Source organism: Mandrillus leucophaeus, unplaced genomic scaffold (assembly GCF_000951045.1).
Source record: "Mandrillus leucophaeus isolate KB7577 unplaced genomic scaffold, Mleu.le_1.0 Scaffold822, whole genome shotgun sequence".
Classification (NCBI taxonomy): Eukaryota; Metazoa; Chordata; class Mammalia; order Primates; family Cercopithecidae; genus Mandrillus; species Mandrillus leucophaeus.
Window position 1 is genome coordinate 420,099 of NW_012108942.1, and position 16,797 is coordinate 436,895.

General features: G+C 44.5%; 1 protein-coding gene across 2 annotated transcripts; it reads left to right on the forward strand.

Moving 5' to 3' along the window:
* Positions 1–279: 279 nt before the first annotated feature.
* Positions 280–7,432, forward strand: IL1B (interleukin 1, beta). Of its 2 annotated transcripts, none has more exons than XM_011968015.1 (7): positions 280–478; positions 959–1,020; positions 1,586–1,637; positions 3,623–3,824; positions 4,379–4,543; positions 5,783–5,913; positions 6,635–7,432. In XM_011968015.1, exons 2-7 carry the CDS (start codon positions 974–976, stop codon positions 6,842–6,844), a joined length of 807 nt encoding a protein of 268 aa, XP_011823405.1. In that variant the 5' UTR covers positions 280–478; positions 959–973; the 3' UTR covers positions 6,845–7,432. The 2 variants fall into 2 exon arrangements, with proteins under 2 accessions (XP_011823405.1, XP_011823404.1); XM_011968014.1 differs by lacking the exon at positions 280–478 and adding an exon at positions 492–732.
* The last annotated feature ends 9,365 nt before the right edge of the window (positions 7,433–16,797 follow it).

The window sequence follows — 16,797 nt, forward strand, 5'->3', positions numbered from 1 at the left end:
ATTCCTAAACTTAAGTACAAAGAAGTGAATGAAGAAAAGTATTTGCATGTATAAATCTGTGTGTCTTCCACTTTGTCCCAGATGTCCTAAATTTAAACATTCTTCTAACCTAGGAAAATCCAGTATTTTAATGTGGACATCAACTGCACAATGGCTGTCAGAAAAACAATGCGTATTTGCATAGTGATACATTTGCAAAATGTGTCATAGTTTGCTCCTTGCCCTTCCACGAACCAGAGAATTATTTCAGTTTATTGGTCCCCTCCCCTAGAAGCTTCCACCAATACTCTTTTCTTTTCCCCTTTCCTTTAACTTGATTGTGAAATCAGGTATTCAACAGAGAAATTTCTCAGACCCCTACTTCTGCTTTTGAAAGCCATAAAACAGCGAGGGAGAAACCGGCAGACAGCAAACCTCTTCGAGGCAGAAGGCACAACAGACTGCTCTGGGATTCTCCTCAGCAATCTTCATTGCTCAAGTATGACTTTAATTCTTCCTTACAACTAGGTGCTAAGGGAGTCTCTCTGTCTCTCTCCCTCTGTGTGTATCTCTCTCTCTCTCTCTCTCTCTCTCTCTCTCTCCCCCCACCCCCCCATCCTCCCTCTTTTCCTCCCTCCCTCTCTGCCTCCCTCTCTCAGCTTTTTGCAAAAATGCCAGGTGTAATATAATGCTTATGACTGGGGAAATATTCTGGGAATGAATACTGCTTATCTAGCAGCTGACACCCTAAAGGTTAGCGTCGAAACCTCTGCTCCAGCTCTCCTAGCAAATACATTGCTAGCTGGGGTTTGGTTTAGTAAATGCTTTTCTCTACACCCAAAGGACTTCTCTTTCACACATTCATTCATTCACTCAGAGATCACTTACTTGCATGCCTGCCATGTACTGGATGCTGAGAGAAATCACACGTGAACGTAGCCGTCATGGGGAAGTCACTCATTTTCTCCTTTTTACACAGGTGTCTGAAGTAGCCATGGCAGAAGTACCTGAACTCGCCAGTGAAATGATGGCTTACTACAGGTCAGTGGGGACACTGAGACAAGTAACATGAGCAGGGCTCCTCTTTCAAGAGTAGAGTGTTATCTGTGCTTGGAGACAATATTTTCCCCCAAATTGCCTCTTTCAGTGGCAAACAGGGTTCCAAGTAAACCTGGTTGAAACACTACTTTCCCATTATAAGTCCCTCCAGCCTTGGGGCCTGGAGGCTATCCAGAAGTGTTGTTGCAAGGGCCTCCTGCACAGGCAAATGGGGAGAAAAGATTCCAAGCTGACAATACAAGGAACCCCTTTGCAAAGTGTGGCTTGGAGGGAGAAGGAGAGCTCAGATTTTAGCTGACTCTGCTGGGCTAGAGGTTAGGCCTCAAGATCCAACAGGGAGCACCCAGGGTGCCCACCTGCCAGGCCTAGAATCTGCCTTCTAGACTGTTCTGCGCATATCACTGTGGAACTTGCCAGGTGTTTTCAGGCAGCTTTGAGAGACAGGCTGTTTGCAGTTTCTTATGAACAGTCAAGTCTTGTACACAGGGAAGGAAAAATAAACCTGTTTAGAAGATATAATTGAGACATGTCCCTGTTTTTATTACAGCGGCAATGAGGATGACTTGTTCTTTGAAGTCGATGGCCCTAAACAGATGAAGGTAAGACTGTGGGTTTAGCTCCCAACCCAACGAAGGGCTCTAACACAGGGAAAGCTCAAAGAAAAGAGTGCTGAGCCACTTTGATGCCATGGCATTTTGTTTTAGAACAACTTTAACCTCTTCCAGTGAGACACAGGATGCACCACTTGCTGACCTGGCCACCTGGTCACCATATCATCATAGTCACTCACTAACAGTGGTGGTGGTGGCCACATTTGGTGGTGACAGGGAAGGAGTAGTGATAAGGTTTCCCATTTCGTAGTAGGAAGACAGCCAAGTCTTCAACACAAATTTGATTCTCCTTTTAGGAGATGGGTTCAGCCTATGCCAATCATTTGAGTTAAACTCTGAAATTAAGAGATGATCTTGAGAACTAACATATGTCTACCCCTTCTGAGTAGAATAGTTTTTTGCTCCATGGGGTGAAGCTTATAGCAACAAGACATAGATGATGTAAACAAAAAGATTAATTGAGACTTGAAAGAAAACCATTCACTTGCTGTGTGACCTTGACAAGTCATTTTACCCTCTTTGGAGTTCATCTGAAAAATAAAGGGCTGAGCTGGATGATCTCTGAGATGCCAGCATCCAACAACCTTCAGTTCTGAAATATTTTCAGTTGTAGCTAAGGGCATTTGGGCAGCAAATGAGCATTTTTCGGACTCATTCTTACAGAGAGCCATGTTATATTCCTGCCGTCCCTTCTGTTTTATATGATGCTCAGTAACCTTTCTAGGTGGCCCAGCCATCAGCCTACATAGGGCAGTTGTGCAGGTTAGGAGGCAGCCACTTTTCTCTGGCTTTATTTTATTCCAGTTTGTGACAGCCTCCCCTAGCCTCATAATCCAGTCCTCAGTCTTGTTAAAAACACATTTCTTTAAAAGTCCTAAGACTGGCATAACTGGTTGGCTCCAGCTGTAGGAGGAGCCCATTGGCTTGTCTGCCTGGCCTTTGCCCCCATTGCCTTTTCCAGCAGCTTGGCTCTGCTCCAGGCAGGAAATTCTCTCCTGCTCACTTCCTTTTGTGCACGTAGAGGTCTCTTTAACTGTCTTTTAAGTCTTTGAACCATTATCATGCCTTGAGGCAACCTCAGTTAAGACTTAATACTGAGCTTCTCTGAATAAGAGGAAAGTGGTAATATTTCACAAAAAGTAACTACTCTTACAGGATTTGCAGAATGCCTATGAGACAGTGTTATGAAAAAGAAAAAAAAAAGGAATGGCGTAGAAAAATTGAATACTTGCTGAGTGAGCATAGGTGAATGGAAAATGTTATGGTCATCAGCATGATAAAGCAAATCATAGTGTGACAGCATTAGGGACACAAAAAGATATAGAAAAGGTACACATGTATGGTGTAGGTGGGGCATGTACAAAAAAGATGAACAAGGTAGAAATGGGATTTATTCTAAAAGAATAGCCTGTAAGGTGGGAGAAAGCTCACATTCTAGTCCTGAGTCTGCCTCTAACCTGCCATGTGCTCTTGAGTACACCCTTAACCTCCTTGAGCTTCAGAGAGGGATAATCTTTTTATTTTATTTTATTATTTTTATTTTATTTTATTTTATGACACGGAGTCTCACTCTGTTGCCCAGGCTGGAGGGCAATGGTACAATCTCGGCTTACTGCAAACTCCGCCTCCCAAGTTCAAGCGATTCTCGTGCCTCAGTCTCTTCAATAGGTGGGATTACAGGTGTGCCCCACCACACCCAGCTAATTTTTGTATTTTTAGTAGAGAAGGGGTTTCATCATGTTGGCCAAGCTGGTTTTGAACTCCTGACCTCAAATGATTCACCCACCTTGGCCTCCCAAAGTGCTCAGATTACAGGCATGAGCCACCACACCTGGCCCAGAGAGGGATGATCTTTAGAAGCTCAGGATTCTTTCAATCCCCTTCCTCCTCTCTGAGCTTTGTCCTCTCTGATGTCAAAGCACGGTTCCTGGCAGGACCACCTCACCAGGTTCCCTCCCTCACTCTCTCTGCAGTGCTCCTTCCAGGATCTAGACCTCTGCCCTCTGGATGGCGGCATCCAGCTACAAATCTCCCACGAGCACTACAACAAGGGCTTCCGGCAGGCCGTGTCGGTTGTTGTAGCCATGGAGAAGCTAAGGAAGATGCTGGTTCCCTGCCCACAGACCTTCCAGGACAATGACCTGAGCACCTTGATTCCCTTCATCTTTGAAGAAGGTACTTAGCCAAGAGCAGGCAGTAGATCTCCACTTGTGTCCTCTTGGAAGTCATCATGCACCAGCCAACTCAATTCCCCCAGAGCCGAAGCCCTTTAAAGGTAGAAGGCCCAGCAGGGAGAAAAAACAAAGAAGGCTGGAAACCAAAGCAATCATCTATTTAGTGGAAACTATTATTAAAGAAGATCTTGATTGCTACTGACATTTGCAACACCCTCACTCTTTCTCAGGGGCCTTTCACTTACATTGTCACCACAATGTTCAGATGTGGTAACCTCCCTGTGGGCTAGTGTTATGACCATCACCATTTTACCTGAGTAGCTCTGTTGCTCGTCCACAGTGAGCAGTAAAAGAGCTGAAGCTGGAACCCATGTCTAATAGTGTCAGGTCCAGTGTTCTTAGTCACCCCACTCCCAGCTTCGTCCTCACTGGTGTTGTCATCAGACTTTGACTGTATATGCTCAGGTGTCCTCCAAGAAATCAATTCTGCTGCCTCACCTCACGAGGCCTGCCCTTCTGATTTTATACCTAAACAACATGTGCTCCACATTTCAGAACCTGTCTTCCTCGACACCTGCAATAACGACGCTTGTGTGCATGATGCACCTGTACGATCACTGCACTGCACACTCCGGGATGCACAGCTCAAAAGCTTGGTGATGTCTGGTCCATATGAACTGAAAGCTCTCCACCTCCAGGGACAGGATGTGGAGCAACAAGGTAAATGGAAACACCCTGGTTTCCCTGCCTGGCCTCCTGGCAGCTTGCTAATTCTCCATGTTTTAAACAAAGTAGAAAGTGAATTTAAGGCAAATGATCAACACAAGTGAAAAGAAACATTAAAAAAGAATATACAAACTTTGGTCCTAGAAATGGCACATTTGATTGCACTGGCCAGTGCATTTGTCAACAGGAGTGTGACCCTGAGAAATTAGACGGCTCAAGCACTCCCAGGACCATGTCCACCCAAGTCTCTTGGGCATAGTGCAATGTCAATTCTTCCACAATATGGTGTCATTTGATGGACAAGGCCTAACTGCCTGTGGGTTCTCTCTTCCTGTTGTTGAGGCTGAAACAAGAGTGCTGGAGCGATAATGTGTCCATCCCCCTCCCCAGCCTTGCCCCCTTGCCCCAACATCCGTCCCACCCAATGCCAGGTGGTTCCTTGTAGGGAAATTTTACTGCCCAGCAGGAACTTATATCTCTCCGCTATAACTGGCAAATGTTTCAAGTGCGGTGAGCCCATCATGAGCTGCGGTGATCTTCCTGGCATCGTGCCACAGTAGCCAAAGCCTGTGCACAGGAGTGTGGGCAACTAAGGCTGCTGACCTTGAAAGGCAGCCTCACTCAGGGCGAAGCTATTTGCTCTCAGCCAGGCCAAGAAAATCCTGTTTCTTTGGAATCGGGTAGTAAGAGTGATCCCAGGGCCTCCAACTGACACTGCTGTGACTGAGGAAGATCAAAATGAGTGTCTCTCTTTGGAGCCACTTTCCCAGCTCAGCCTCTCCTCTCCCAGTTTCTTCCCACGGGCTACTCTCTGTTCCTGAAACAGTTCTGGTGCCTGATTTCCGGCAGAAGTACAGCTTCACCTCTTTCCTTGCCTTCCACATTGATCAAGTCGTACTGCTCCTGTGGATGCGCACATTGCCAGCCAGTGACACAATGGCTTCCTTCCTTCCTTCCTTCAGCATTTAAGACACAGACCCTCTTTCATTCTCCATTTCCACTTCTATGAGGCTCTGAGAAACCCTCAGGCCTTTGAGGGGAAACCCTAAATCAATGAAATGACCCTGCTATTGTCTGTGAGAAGTCAAGTTATCCTGTCTCTTAGGCCAAGGAACCTCACTGTGGGTTCCCACAGAGGATACCAAATTACATGTGTCCTACTCATGGGGCCCAGGGGTTGGGCTGACCCTGCACTGCTGTGTCCCTAACCACAAGACCCCCTTCTTTCTTCAGTGGTGTTCTCCATGTCCTTTGTACAAGGAGAAGAAAGTAATGACAAAGTACCTGTGGCCTTGGGCCTCAAGGCAAAGAACCTGTACCTGTCCTGCGTGTTGAAAGATGATAAGCCCACGCTACAGCTGGAGGTAAGTGAATGCTATGGAATGAAGCCCTTCTCAGTCTCCAGCTATCACTTATAACCACCTTCTATCACTCACAACCACCTTCTCCCCGCCCCCATCCCTAGGAAAAGCTGGGAACAGGTCTATTTGGCAATGTTGCATTAACGTAAATAAATTTAACATAATTTTTAAGTGCATGCAGCTTTCAATCCTGCTGCAGAAAATTAAATCATTTTTCTGATGTTATTGTATCCTAGCATAGTTATGACCCCAACAGATTATATATTGTCAGGGCTGCTCTCATTTGATAGACACTTTGGGAAATAAATGACTTAAAGGATCCCATTATCACGTCCACTCCACTCCCAAAATCACCACCACTATCACCTCCAGCTTTCCCAGCAAAAGCTACATTTCCAAGTTGATGTCATTCTAGGACCATAGGGAAAAATACAGTAAAAAGCCCCTGGAAAACAGATACTTCAAGAAGCTCTAGCCTAATTTTCACTTTAAAAAAAAAAAAAATTCACCTACATTATGCTCCTCAGCATTTGGCACTAAGCTTTAGAAAACAAGAAGAGCTCTTTTAGTAACCACACAGAAAGTTGGGGGCCCAGTTCTAACTCAGGAGTCCTGATCCTGTGACCCGCTCATCAGTTTCCTCTCTGGCCAACCCAAAGAACATCTTTCCCATGGCATCTTTGTCCCTTGCCTCACAAAAATTCTTCTTTCTCTTTTGCTGCAGAGTGTAGATCCCAAAAATTACCCGAAGAAGAAGATGGAAAAGCGATTTGTCTTCAACAAGATAGAAATCAATAACAAGCTGGAATTTGAGTCTGCCCAATTCCCCAACTGGTACATCAGCACCTCTCAAGCAGAGAACATGCCCGTCTTCCTGGGAGGGACCAGAGGTGGCCAGGATATAACTGACTTCACTATGCAATTTGTGTCTTGAGAGCTGTACCCAGAAGGTCCTGTGCTGAATGTCGACTCAATCCATAGGACGGGCAGAAAGGGAACAGAAAGGTTTTGAGTGTGGCTAGAGCCTGGACTTCCCTGTTGTCTACACCAGTGCCCAACTGCCTGCCTTAGGATAGTGCTAAGAAGATCTCCTGTCCATCAGCCAGGACAGTCAGCTCCCTCCTTTCAGGGCCAATCCTCAGCCCCTTTGTTGAGCCAGGCCTCTCTTACCTCTCCCACTCACTTAAGCCCACCTGACAGAAACCATGGCCACATGTGGTTCTAAAAAAACCCTCTGTTCTTTGCCCCCACATTCTGATGAGCAACTGCTTCCCTATTTATTTATTTGTTTATTTTATTGATTGTTCTATTTAATTTATTCAAGGGGGGCAAGAAATAGCAGTGTCTGTAATAGAGCCCAGTTTTTATAGCTATTCAATTCAACCTGGACTGGTGAGCTCTCTTTAAATCAAGTCCTTTAATTAAGACTGCAAATATATAAGCTTAGATTATTTAAATGGGAGTATTTATAAATGAGCAAATATGACCATACTATTCAATGGTTCTGAAATAAACTTCACTGTAAAAAAAAAAAGGTCTTTCCTGATCATTGACTTGTCTTGGATTTGACCCTGAACAGTAAAGATAAACAGGGCTGTGAGAGTTCTTGGGGGACTAGAAGCCCACTCCCTATTGCTGAGTGCTGCAAAGTACCTAGAAACATCCTTGGCCACCGAAGACTATCCTCCTCACCCATCCCCTTTATTTCTGGTGTTCAACAAAAGGATATTCAGTGCACATCTGGAACAGGATCAGCTGAAGCACTGCAGGGAGTCAGGATTGGTAGTAACAGCTACCAGTGATTTCTCTGTCAATGCACCAAACATCTGTTGAGCAAGGGCTATGTACTAGGAGCTGGGAGTGCAGAGACAAGAAGGGTAACAAGTTCCTCCTCAGGAGAGGCAGATAGGTACAAGCAACAACAAGGCAACATGACAAGTAGAGTAAGATAAAATACAAAAGGAGTATCCAGGAAGGAGTGAGGAGAGTGACATAAGAATCTTGCCATCTTGCCTAAAGGGATACACAGAAAATTTCCCCACATGGGCCGGGCAAAGTGGCTTATGCCTGTAATCCCGCACTTTGGGTGGCAGAGGCAGGAAGATCGCTTGAGCCCAGGAGTTCAAGACCAGCCTGGACAACATAGTGAGACCCCCATCTCTACAAAAAAAATAAATAAAACAATCTGCTAGGCATGCTGGCATGCACCTGTAGTCCTAGCTAGTTGGGAAGCTGACACTAGAGGATTGCTTGAGCCCAGAAGTTCAAGACTGCAGTGAGCTATGATCATACCACTGCACTCCAGCCTGGGTGACAGAGTGAGACCCCATCTCTAAAAAATGTTTCCAGATAGAAAAGAAAAGAAAACAAAAGGCCCTCAGGTAGAAGAACCAGCATGAACAAGGACATGGGTGTATAAGAATGAATGATGGAAAAAGTACACTTTCCCAATTGTAGGAAACACCAGAAGCAAAGTCAAAGCACAAAATGAGCCAGGGGAAAAGTATTTGCAACTCACATCCTAGGTAAGGAGACAATTTGCTTCACATGTAAAGAACTGCCTCAAAACATTAGGAAAAAAAGAACAAAACTCCAGCAAAACAAGAGGCAAGGGATCTTCACAGTCTGTTCACAGAAAAGAAAATACTATTTGATCTTGGGCAGAGTAAAATAATTTGATCTTGGGCAGAAAAAAACCAACGCTTAACATTGTAATAAGAAAGTCAAATTAAAAGCACTTTGAGATACTAGTATTTTCCCATCAGATTGACAAAGATCAAAAGTTTAACAAGAGACCTTGTTGGTTAAACTGCCAGGAAATCCCCGCTGTTAAATATTACATGTGGGACTATAAACTGATATGACCCTTATAGAACAAAATTTGCTAACTATGAAAATCACAAGTGCACTTCCCCTTTGATCCAGCAATTTCACTCCTGGAGATTTATCCTACAGATGGACATAACCCATGTGAAATGAAAAATGATCAAAATTATTCATTGCACATGATTTGTAATAGGAAAAATTGGAAGTAACCCAAGTGTCTTTCAACAAGAGACTGGCTAAATGAAGTAAAAGATATAGAATATTAGACAGCTATAGAAAAGAATGAGAAAGCACTCTGGTATTGTTTGGATCTGTGTCCCAGCCCAAATCTCATGTGAAATTGTAATCTCCGATGTTGGAGGCAGGGCCTAGTGTGGGGTGATTGGACCACAGGCGTGGAGTTCTTATGAATGGTTTAGCACTATCCCTTTGGTCCTGTTCTCATGATAGAGTTCTCCCAAGATCTGGTTGTTTAGAAGTATGTGGCATCCTTTCTCTCTCTCTCTCTCTCTCTCTCTCTCTCTCTCAGTCCTGCTCCTGCCATGCAAGACACCCACTCCCGTTTTGCCTTCTGCATGAGTAAAAGCTTCCGAAGGCCTCCCCAGAAGCAGATGCTGCCATGCTTGCTGTGGAACAGCCTGTGAAGCTGTGAGCCAATTAAACTTCTTTTCTTTATAAATTACCCAGTCTCAGGTATTTCCTCATAGCAGTGCAAGGACTGACTAATACACGCTGTCTGCACGAATATGAAATCCTCTCCAAGACATGCTGATAGCTGAAAAAGAACAAGATGCAGACCGTATTTATGATATACTAACTCTGATGTAACAAAAGGGAGGGGAAGAAGGGCAATACATTCTACTGTGTGTGTATTTTATTTTTTTTAATTCTGGAAGATACATAAAAAATGAATAAAGTAGTTGTCAGAGGCTGAGGAATAAGATATATAGGGACAGGTGTGGGAGCAAGACACTTTTATGAACACATTTTATACAGTTTGGGAGGTTTTTTTTGTTTTTTCTTTTCTTTTTTTTTTTTATTTTTTATTTTTTTTTGGGGGGACAAGGTCTCGCTGTCACCCAGGCTGGAGAGCAGTGGTACAGTCATGGCTCACTGCAGCCTTAAAACTCCCAGGCTCAAGCAATCCTCCTACCTTAGCCTCCTGAGCAGCTGGGACTACAAGCATATGGTACTATATTAATCCATTCTCACACTGCTATAAAGAATGACCTGAGACTGGGTAATTTACGAAGAAAAGAGGTCTAACCGATTCACAGTTCTATAGGCTGTATAGGAAGCATGGCTGGAAGGCTTCAGGAAACTTACAATCATGGCAGAAGACAAAGGGGAAACACGCACGTCTTCCTGTGGCGGAGCAGGAGAGAGAGAGAGAGTGAAGGGGAAGGTGCTACACACTTTAAAACAAACAGGTCTTGTGAGAACTCACTCACTATCAGGAGAACAGCAAGGGAGAAACCACCCCCATGATCCAATCACCTCCCACCAGGACCCTCCCTCAACACTGAGAATTAAAATTCAACACGAGATTTGAGTTGGGTCACAGAGCCAGACCATATCATCCGCCATGCCCAGCTAATTTTTCTTTTTAACTTTTTGTAAACACAGGGTCTCACTATGTTGCCCAGGCCGGTCTTGAACTCCTGGGCTCAAGTGATCCTCCCACCTCAGCCTCCCAAATTGCTAGGATTACAGGCATGAGGAGCCATGCCTGGTCTACAATTTGACTTTTCAATCATGTAAATATATTATTCAGAAATAAAATAATAATTTTTAAAGATTTTATCCAAGAAAAAAATATCTGACTTGAAAGACATATCTTTATTTTTGTCCAAGAAAAAATATCTGAAATGAAAGACAACTGTTGAGTTGAGGGAGCTGCTAGTCCTCAGCAGCTCACCCTCAATACCCTCCTTCTTTGTCTGTAGGGACAGGCTGTGGCTTATCCTATAGGCTTGGGCTGGAGTCAGCAAGCACCTGGGCTGGCAGAAGATAAAAGATGCAAAGGTGAGGGAAAGCAAACGTGGCCTGGAAGACAGACTTGGGGGGTGGGTGGCTGCTACCACACCCTGGTCAGAGGTAGAGGGGTAAGTCAGCGTGCCTTCTGCACAGACCTCTTCCCCACCTCCTTCTTCATTTCCCATACAGCCTTGCTGAGTTACTCACAAACATCTGATTCAACTGGAAGCTGGCGTGAGGATGACCTAAAGGACTGATGTGATGCCTGCCCGGGGCTGTGGACCATAGTCATAGCCCAGAGCCTCCTCCTAGCTTTTAGCACATCTCACCCACATCCTAGGTCCTTAATTAGCAATATGGAGGCAAGCCAAGTGATAAGATTGCATCCCTGGGAAGTCCAGAAGCACTCCTTTTCTCATTTGTATAAGCATAATGATTTGCTTACATAAATAAACATGAAAATTCAGGCCGGGTGCAGTGGTTCGCGCCTGTAATCCCAGCACTAGGGAGACCGAGGCGGGCAAATCACAAGGTCAGGAGATCGAGACCATCCTGACTAACACGGTGAAACCCTGTCTCTACTAAAAATACAAAAAAATTAGCTGGGCATGGTGGCGGGCACCTATAGTCCCAGCTACTTGGGAGGCTGAGGCAGGAGAATGGCGTGAACCCAGGAGGTGGAGCTTGCAATGAGCCGAGATCAGGCCACTGCACTCCAGCCTGGGTGACAGAGCGGGACTCCGTCTCAAAAAAAGAAAATTCAAATCCCTCTCAGAAAGCAGGTCATAAAACCATGAAATGCAGCATGTGGGCCAGAATCACAGGGAAAGGTAGGTCTTGGAGGGGAAAGGATGGCAGGGAGGAAGAAAGCAGGGTGCCAGGGACCCTGGGTTGCTGTCCAAGTCAGGCAGCTCACTGTCGCTGAGAACATTTCACTTTCTGATAAACGGGGCAGTTGGAGATAGAAGGGTTGGATGAATGCCAAGAGTGAGCACAGGTGAGATCTGTGCTGTGCCTGCAGTCCAGGCTGGAGTAGAAATCCTGGGCCCATCTTACCTCTGACCTCATTTCCTCCTCTGTAATAATGCGGGGGTGGGGGAAAGTTCTGGTCATCAGCTCTAGCATTCCATGGTTCATTTCCTCATCAGTGATGGAAAATCACCAAGCAAGAGAACAGGATGGAGAATAACTGGATGGGTGCAATCGGAGGTGCTATTTCAGATGAGGTGGCCAGGGAAGGCCCTCTGAAAAGGTAGCTTGAGCAGGTGCCTGAATGTAGAGAAGCTACCAATGATGCAAAGATCTGGGGTACAGCATGCCAAACAGAGGTAATGCGAGTGCAAAGGCCCCGAGGTTGGACATGGGCTTAGCACAAATGTGGCATGGCAAGAAGGCCGGTGTGGCTGAAGCAGCCTGAGCAACACGTGGAGGGGCTGAGAGGACAGAGGGGCAGGAAAGAGCCAGGCCTGGGTAGGAGAGGTGTCAACTTGGTGTATGATGCAAAGCCCTTGAAGGTTCTCAAACACAAAAGGGATGATCTAATATATGGTTTTAAAAATGCCACTCTTGCTATGAAAAATTGACCCTGGGGGAAGGAGGAGTAGAAATGTCAAAAGTGGAAGCAGACCAATCAGGAGGCCAGGACAATGGACTGTGCAGGAGAGACTGACATCTTAGACTTGGGAAATAGGAGAGAAGATGGTGAGGATTATATTCTGGGGATAAAGGCAACAGAACTAGCTGATGGCGTCAATGTAGGAGATGAGGGAAAGAAAGAAATCAAGGGGCATTCATAGGTTTGAGGGTTGACTAACTGAGGATATTTAACAGAAATGGAGAAGTCTAGGGAAGGGGCAAGTATTGTGGGGGCAGGGGTCAAAAGTTATGTATTTTGGCCAAGTTAATTAATATTTGATATAAGATGTCAAATAGTCAATTGAATACAAAATCTGAATCTTAGCCTGAGCAGGTCTCACACCTGTAATCCCAGCACTTTGGGAGGCTGAGGCGGGTGGATCACTTAAAGCCAGGAGTTTGTGATGAGCCTAAGCAATAGAGCAAGACCCCGTCTCTACAAAAAAAAAAAAAAAAAAAAAAAAGCCAGCCAGGCATAGTGGCACATGCCTGTAGTCCCAGCTACTCAGGAAGCTGAGGCAGGAGGATCACTTGAGCCCATGGTTCAAGGCTGCAGTGAGCTATAATCACATCACTTAACATTACACTCCAGCCTGGATGACAGAGAAAGACCTCATTTATTAAAATAAAATTTTAAAAACTTAATTAAAAATAAATCCAAATCTTTCCTGACATTCATATTCAGGAGTAACTGTCATGTAGAAGGTATATAATGCCTTGGGTCACATGAAACCACCTAATGAATGCCACTGGAAAAGACAAAATAGCTAAAAACTGAGCACTGGGCACACCAGCACAGTGAGGTTGGATGGAAGAAATGGAGCTAACAAAGGAGACAAAAGAGGAGTAGCCAGTGAGAAGAGACAAACATCTGGAGAGAGGAGAGAGCAAGAAAAGGTGGGTGAAGGAGAATGTGGTCCACCAGGCCCAACAATGCTGAGCAGTTGAGTAAGTGAGGACCTGGCCATTGAATTTGGCAAGAAAGAGGATGTCAGTGGCCCTAAAACAAAAGCGAAGAAGAGCTTGAGGATGGAAGGCTGACTGGAGTGAACTAAGAAGAGAATGAAAGGCGGAGACAAGGAGCCAAAGAGCACTGAGGCTCCCTTAAGTAGTTTTGCTGTAAAATAAAAGTGTGTGTAGAGACGGGGCAGGGGGACAGAGAAATGCAGGGGTAGCTGGAGGGAGCCATGGAATCAAAAGAGGGTTTTTATGTTTAAGATGGTAGTTGTCACATAGCACACTAGTAAGTTCATATGAATCACAACGTAGGTGAGAGAGATCACTAGTGCAGGAGTCAAATCCTTGCAAAGCCTCCAGAGGAGGTGATGAAGGGAGGTGATGGACATCATTCAGATGCAAGTAGGTTAGCAATTCCTAGGACAGAAACAGGAGGTAACTCCTTTCTGATTGCTCCTGTTTTCTGAATGAGATAGCACATAAAGTCCACTCAGCCATATTAGTTCTTGAGGTCCTTGTGGCTGTCACACCTGTACAGACTGGGCTCTCCTCTCCAGCTCTTCCTCTCAGACTAAGCTGAGCTGCACTGGCTGCTGCCACATCCTCTTGGGGCCATCCTCTGCCACACTCCACATATTGCCGTGGTTTGCTTGCAACCCCTGGAAGGTCCTACTGACTGCTCCTAGAAGAGTCTGGGCAGCATCTCTCCCTTACTCATTATCACATGGTGCTGTAAGCAGTGGTCACACACTTTAGCTAGTGGGACGAGCCATCACAGGCAGTAAACGCAAAAGACTGCTCAGATTTTAAAGCACCCATTAATCAGTAGAATGAGTTTAGAATTGTAGTCATCAACACACATTTAAAAAACAAAAACAAAAAACAGAAACAGGAACTAAAAAATTTAGTTGAGTAGAATAAAGCAATAAAAGATATTAACTACAAACCAGATAGGAGGTACAAAATTGTACCTACATAAATCAGGTGGAAAAAGTTGAAAGCCGTTAAGATAAAATAGGTAAGCATGACATTTAAAAGGTATTCATGGGACTTGGTTACGAAACCAGCTCACAACTAAAAAGTCTTAGGGCCTTTCGCTGACTTAGGAGCCTGATCCCAACTCTGAGAATGACTCAGTGTGTTACCCTGTGGCTAGGGTAGACCAATGACCCTGTCTCAGATTCACTAGCCAACAGCCCAAATCAAGTACTTAGAAACTTTGACTCAGAAACCTCAGTGCCAGAATCTTTGACCTAGGAACCACCTGTAGTGGTTAATCTGCAATTTGCACCCCTTAGTTCAGTGGCTTTACAACACTAGGGGAAAAAAAGAAAGGCATAGAGCTGATGACCTAAAGGAAACCCACTGCAGCAACACTTTTGCGTTAAGTTTACAAATAAGTGTTGTTTTAGAATCCCCCAGGTAATGCCTTTGTTATTTAATGTGTCTGAGACAATGCTGCACATTAAAGAATATAAAATATTACTTTGTAATCCCAATTTGAAATGTGTAATTGATATTAGACTTCTATTTTAATTTGAAATGTCTAAAACAATGTGGTTAAGTTTGTAAAAAGAGTGTGAATTTTGAGTCTGATTTACTACATTTTTTTAAATTTTCTTTTTTTGGAGTTTTAGGGATTGCTTAGGTGGCTAGAAATATTTTATTCATCTGATTTTTAAGTCCGCCTTGGTAGGCATTTGTAGTGTTTGAAAGAATCTGATATATTAAATTTGTAGTTTAAAATATTTAAGGGAACTCAATTAACTATGCTAGAAAAGAGAGTTAAGTATTTAGGAGGATTTATTATGGTGTGAAAGTTGTTAAAATCAAAATGGAGACACTAATGTTAAGAAAACCCTGATAAATGGAGCCAGGAAAGGCCATGAAGAAAGAGTTCTCATGCTTGTATCCCTGATCATGAAAAAGACTCTGCAAAAAACAAAACCTTGCACAAAGGCCATTGCAACCTTACACAAAAAATACTGCTTTAAGCACATGTGCCCAGCAACTGACTGTCCAACCTCAGACTGGCAATATCTTTGTTATTGATCTTAGTAGCCCAGCATAACTATTTCAAAACAGTGATGTAATGCTCATTTTTTTCTTTTGAAAACCTTCGTCTTCCTGTGAAAAACCTTGTGTTCTTTACTTACCCTGAATATGCACAGAGTTTACTATGGAGTGCATATTCCTATTGCAATGCTCCATTCCCAAAGAAACATCATTTTCTTTTAGAGAGTCTCTCTCTGTGATTTAGGTTGGTGACATAATGCAATGACATAACTGAGCATTAATTCAAAGAGAAGTGGCATTTCTGTTATATTAAAAAGAGGCCTGATAAATAGAATAGTAAGATTTGTTAGTTGAACTTAAAGCATTAAAAAAATTTAGGGGCCAGGCATGGTGGTTCACACCTCTAATCCCAGCACATTGAGAGGCTAAGACAGGAGGATCGCTTGAGCCCACGAGCTCAAGACCAATCTGGTCAACACAGACCTCATCTTTACTAAAAATAAAAAATTGGCCAGGTGCAGTGGCTCATGCCTGTAATCCCAGCACTTTGGGAGGCTGAGGCTGGAGGATCTCTTGAGGTCAGGAGTTCGAGACCAGTCTGGCCAACATGATGAAACCCCATCTCTACTAAAAATACAAAAAGATTAGCTGGGTGTGGTGGTGGGTGACAGCAATCCCAGCTACTCGGGAGGCTGACGGCAGAGGAATCACTTGAACCCGGCAGGCAGAGGTTGCAGTTAGCTGAGATAGTCCCACTGCACTCCAGCCTGGGCGACTCAGCAAGACTCTATCTCAAAAACAGTCAGGTGTGGTAATGTGTCTGGAATTGGTGGGTTCTTGGTCTCACCGACTTCAAGAATGAAGCCGCCGACCCTCGCCATGAGTGTTACAGTTCTTAAAGATGGTGTGTCCGGAGTCTGTTCCTTCAGATGTTCAGATGTGTCTGGAGCTTCTTTCTTCTGGTGGGTTCGTGGTCTCGCTGTCAGGAGTGAAGTTGCAGACCTTCCTGGTGAGTGTTACAGCTCTTAAAGGCAGCGCGTCTGGAGTTGTCTGTTCTTCCTGGTAGGTTTGTGGTCTCATTGCCTCAGATGTTCGCAGTGAGTGTTACAGCTCATAAAGGCAAGGTGGACCCAAAGAGTGAGCATCAGCAAAACTTATTGCAAAGAGGGAAACAACAAACCCTCCAGCGGCTTGACACACTACTGGCGCGGGCAGCCTGCTTTTACTCCCTTATCTGATCCCACCCACATCCTGCCGATTGGTCCATTTTACAGAGAGCTGATTGGTCCGTTTTCCACAGAGCTGATTGGTCCGTTTTGACAGAGTGCTGATTGGTGCCTTTACAATCCTTGAGCTAGACACAGAGTGCTAGACAGAAAAGTTCTCCAAGTCCCCACCAGGTTAGCTAGATACAGAGTACCAATTGGTGTATTTACAAACCCTGAGCTAGACACAGAGTACTGATTGGTGTATACA

What these genes read in the sequence shown, in the direction of transcription:
- IL1B (XM_011968014.1), top strand. Translation starts at nt 697, where the DNA reads ATGAATACTGCTTATCTAGCAGCTGACACCCTAAAG. An exon ending in TCCCTTCATCTTTGAAGAAG is followed by an intron (nt 3,825 to 4,378) that starts GTACTTAGCCAA and finishes TCCACATTTCAG; the next exon opens with AACCTGTCTTCCTCGACACC. An exon ending in AGCCCACGCTACAGCTGGAG is followed by an intron (nt 5,914 to 6,634) that starts GTAAGTGAATGC and finishes CTTTTGCTGCAG; the next exon opens with AGTGTAGATCCCAAAAATTA.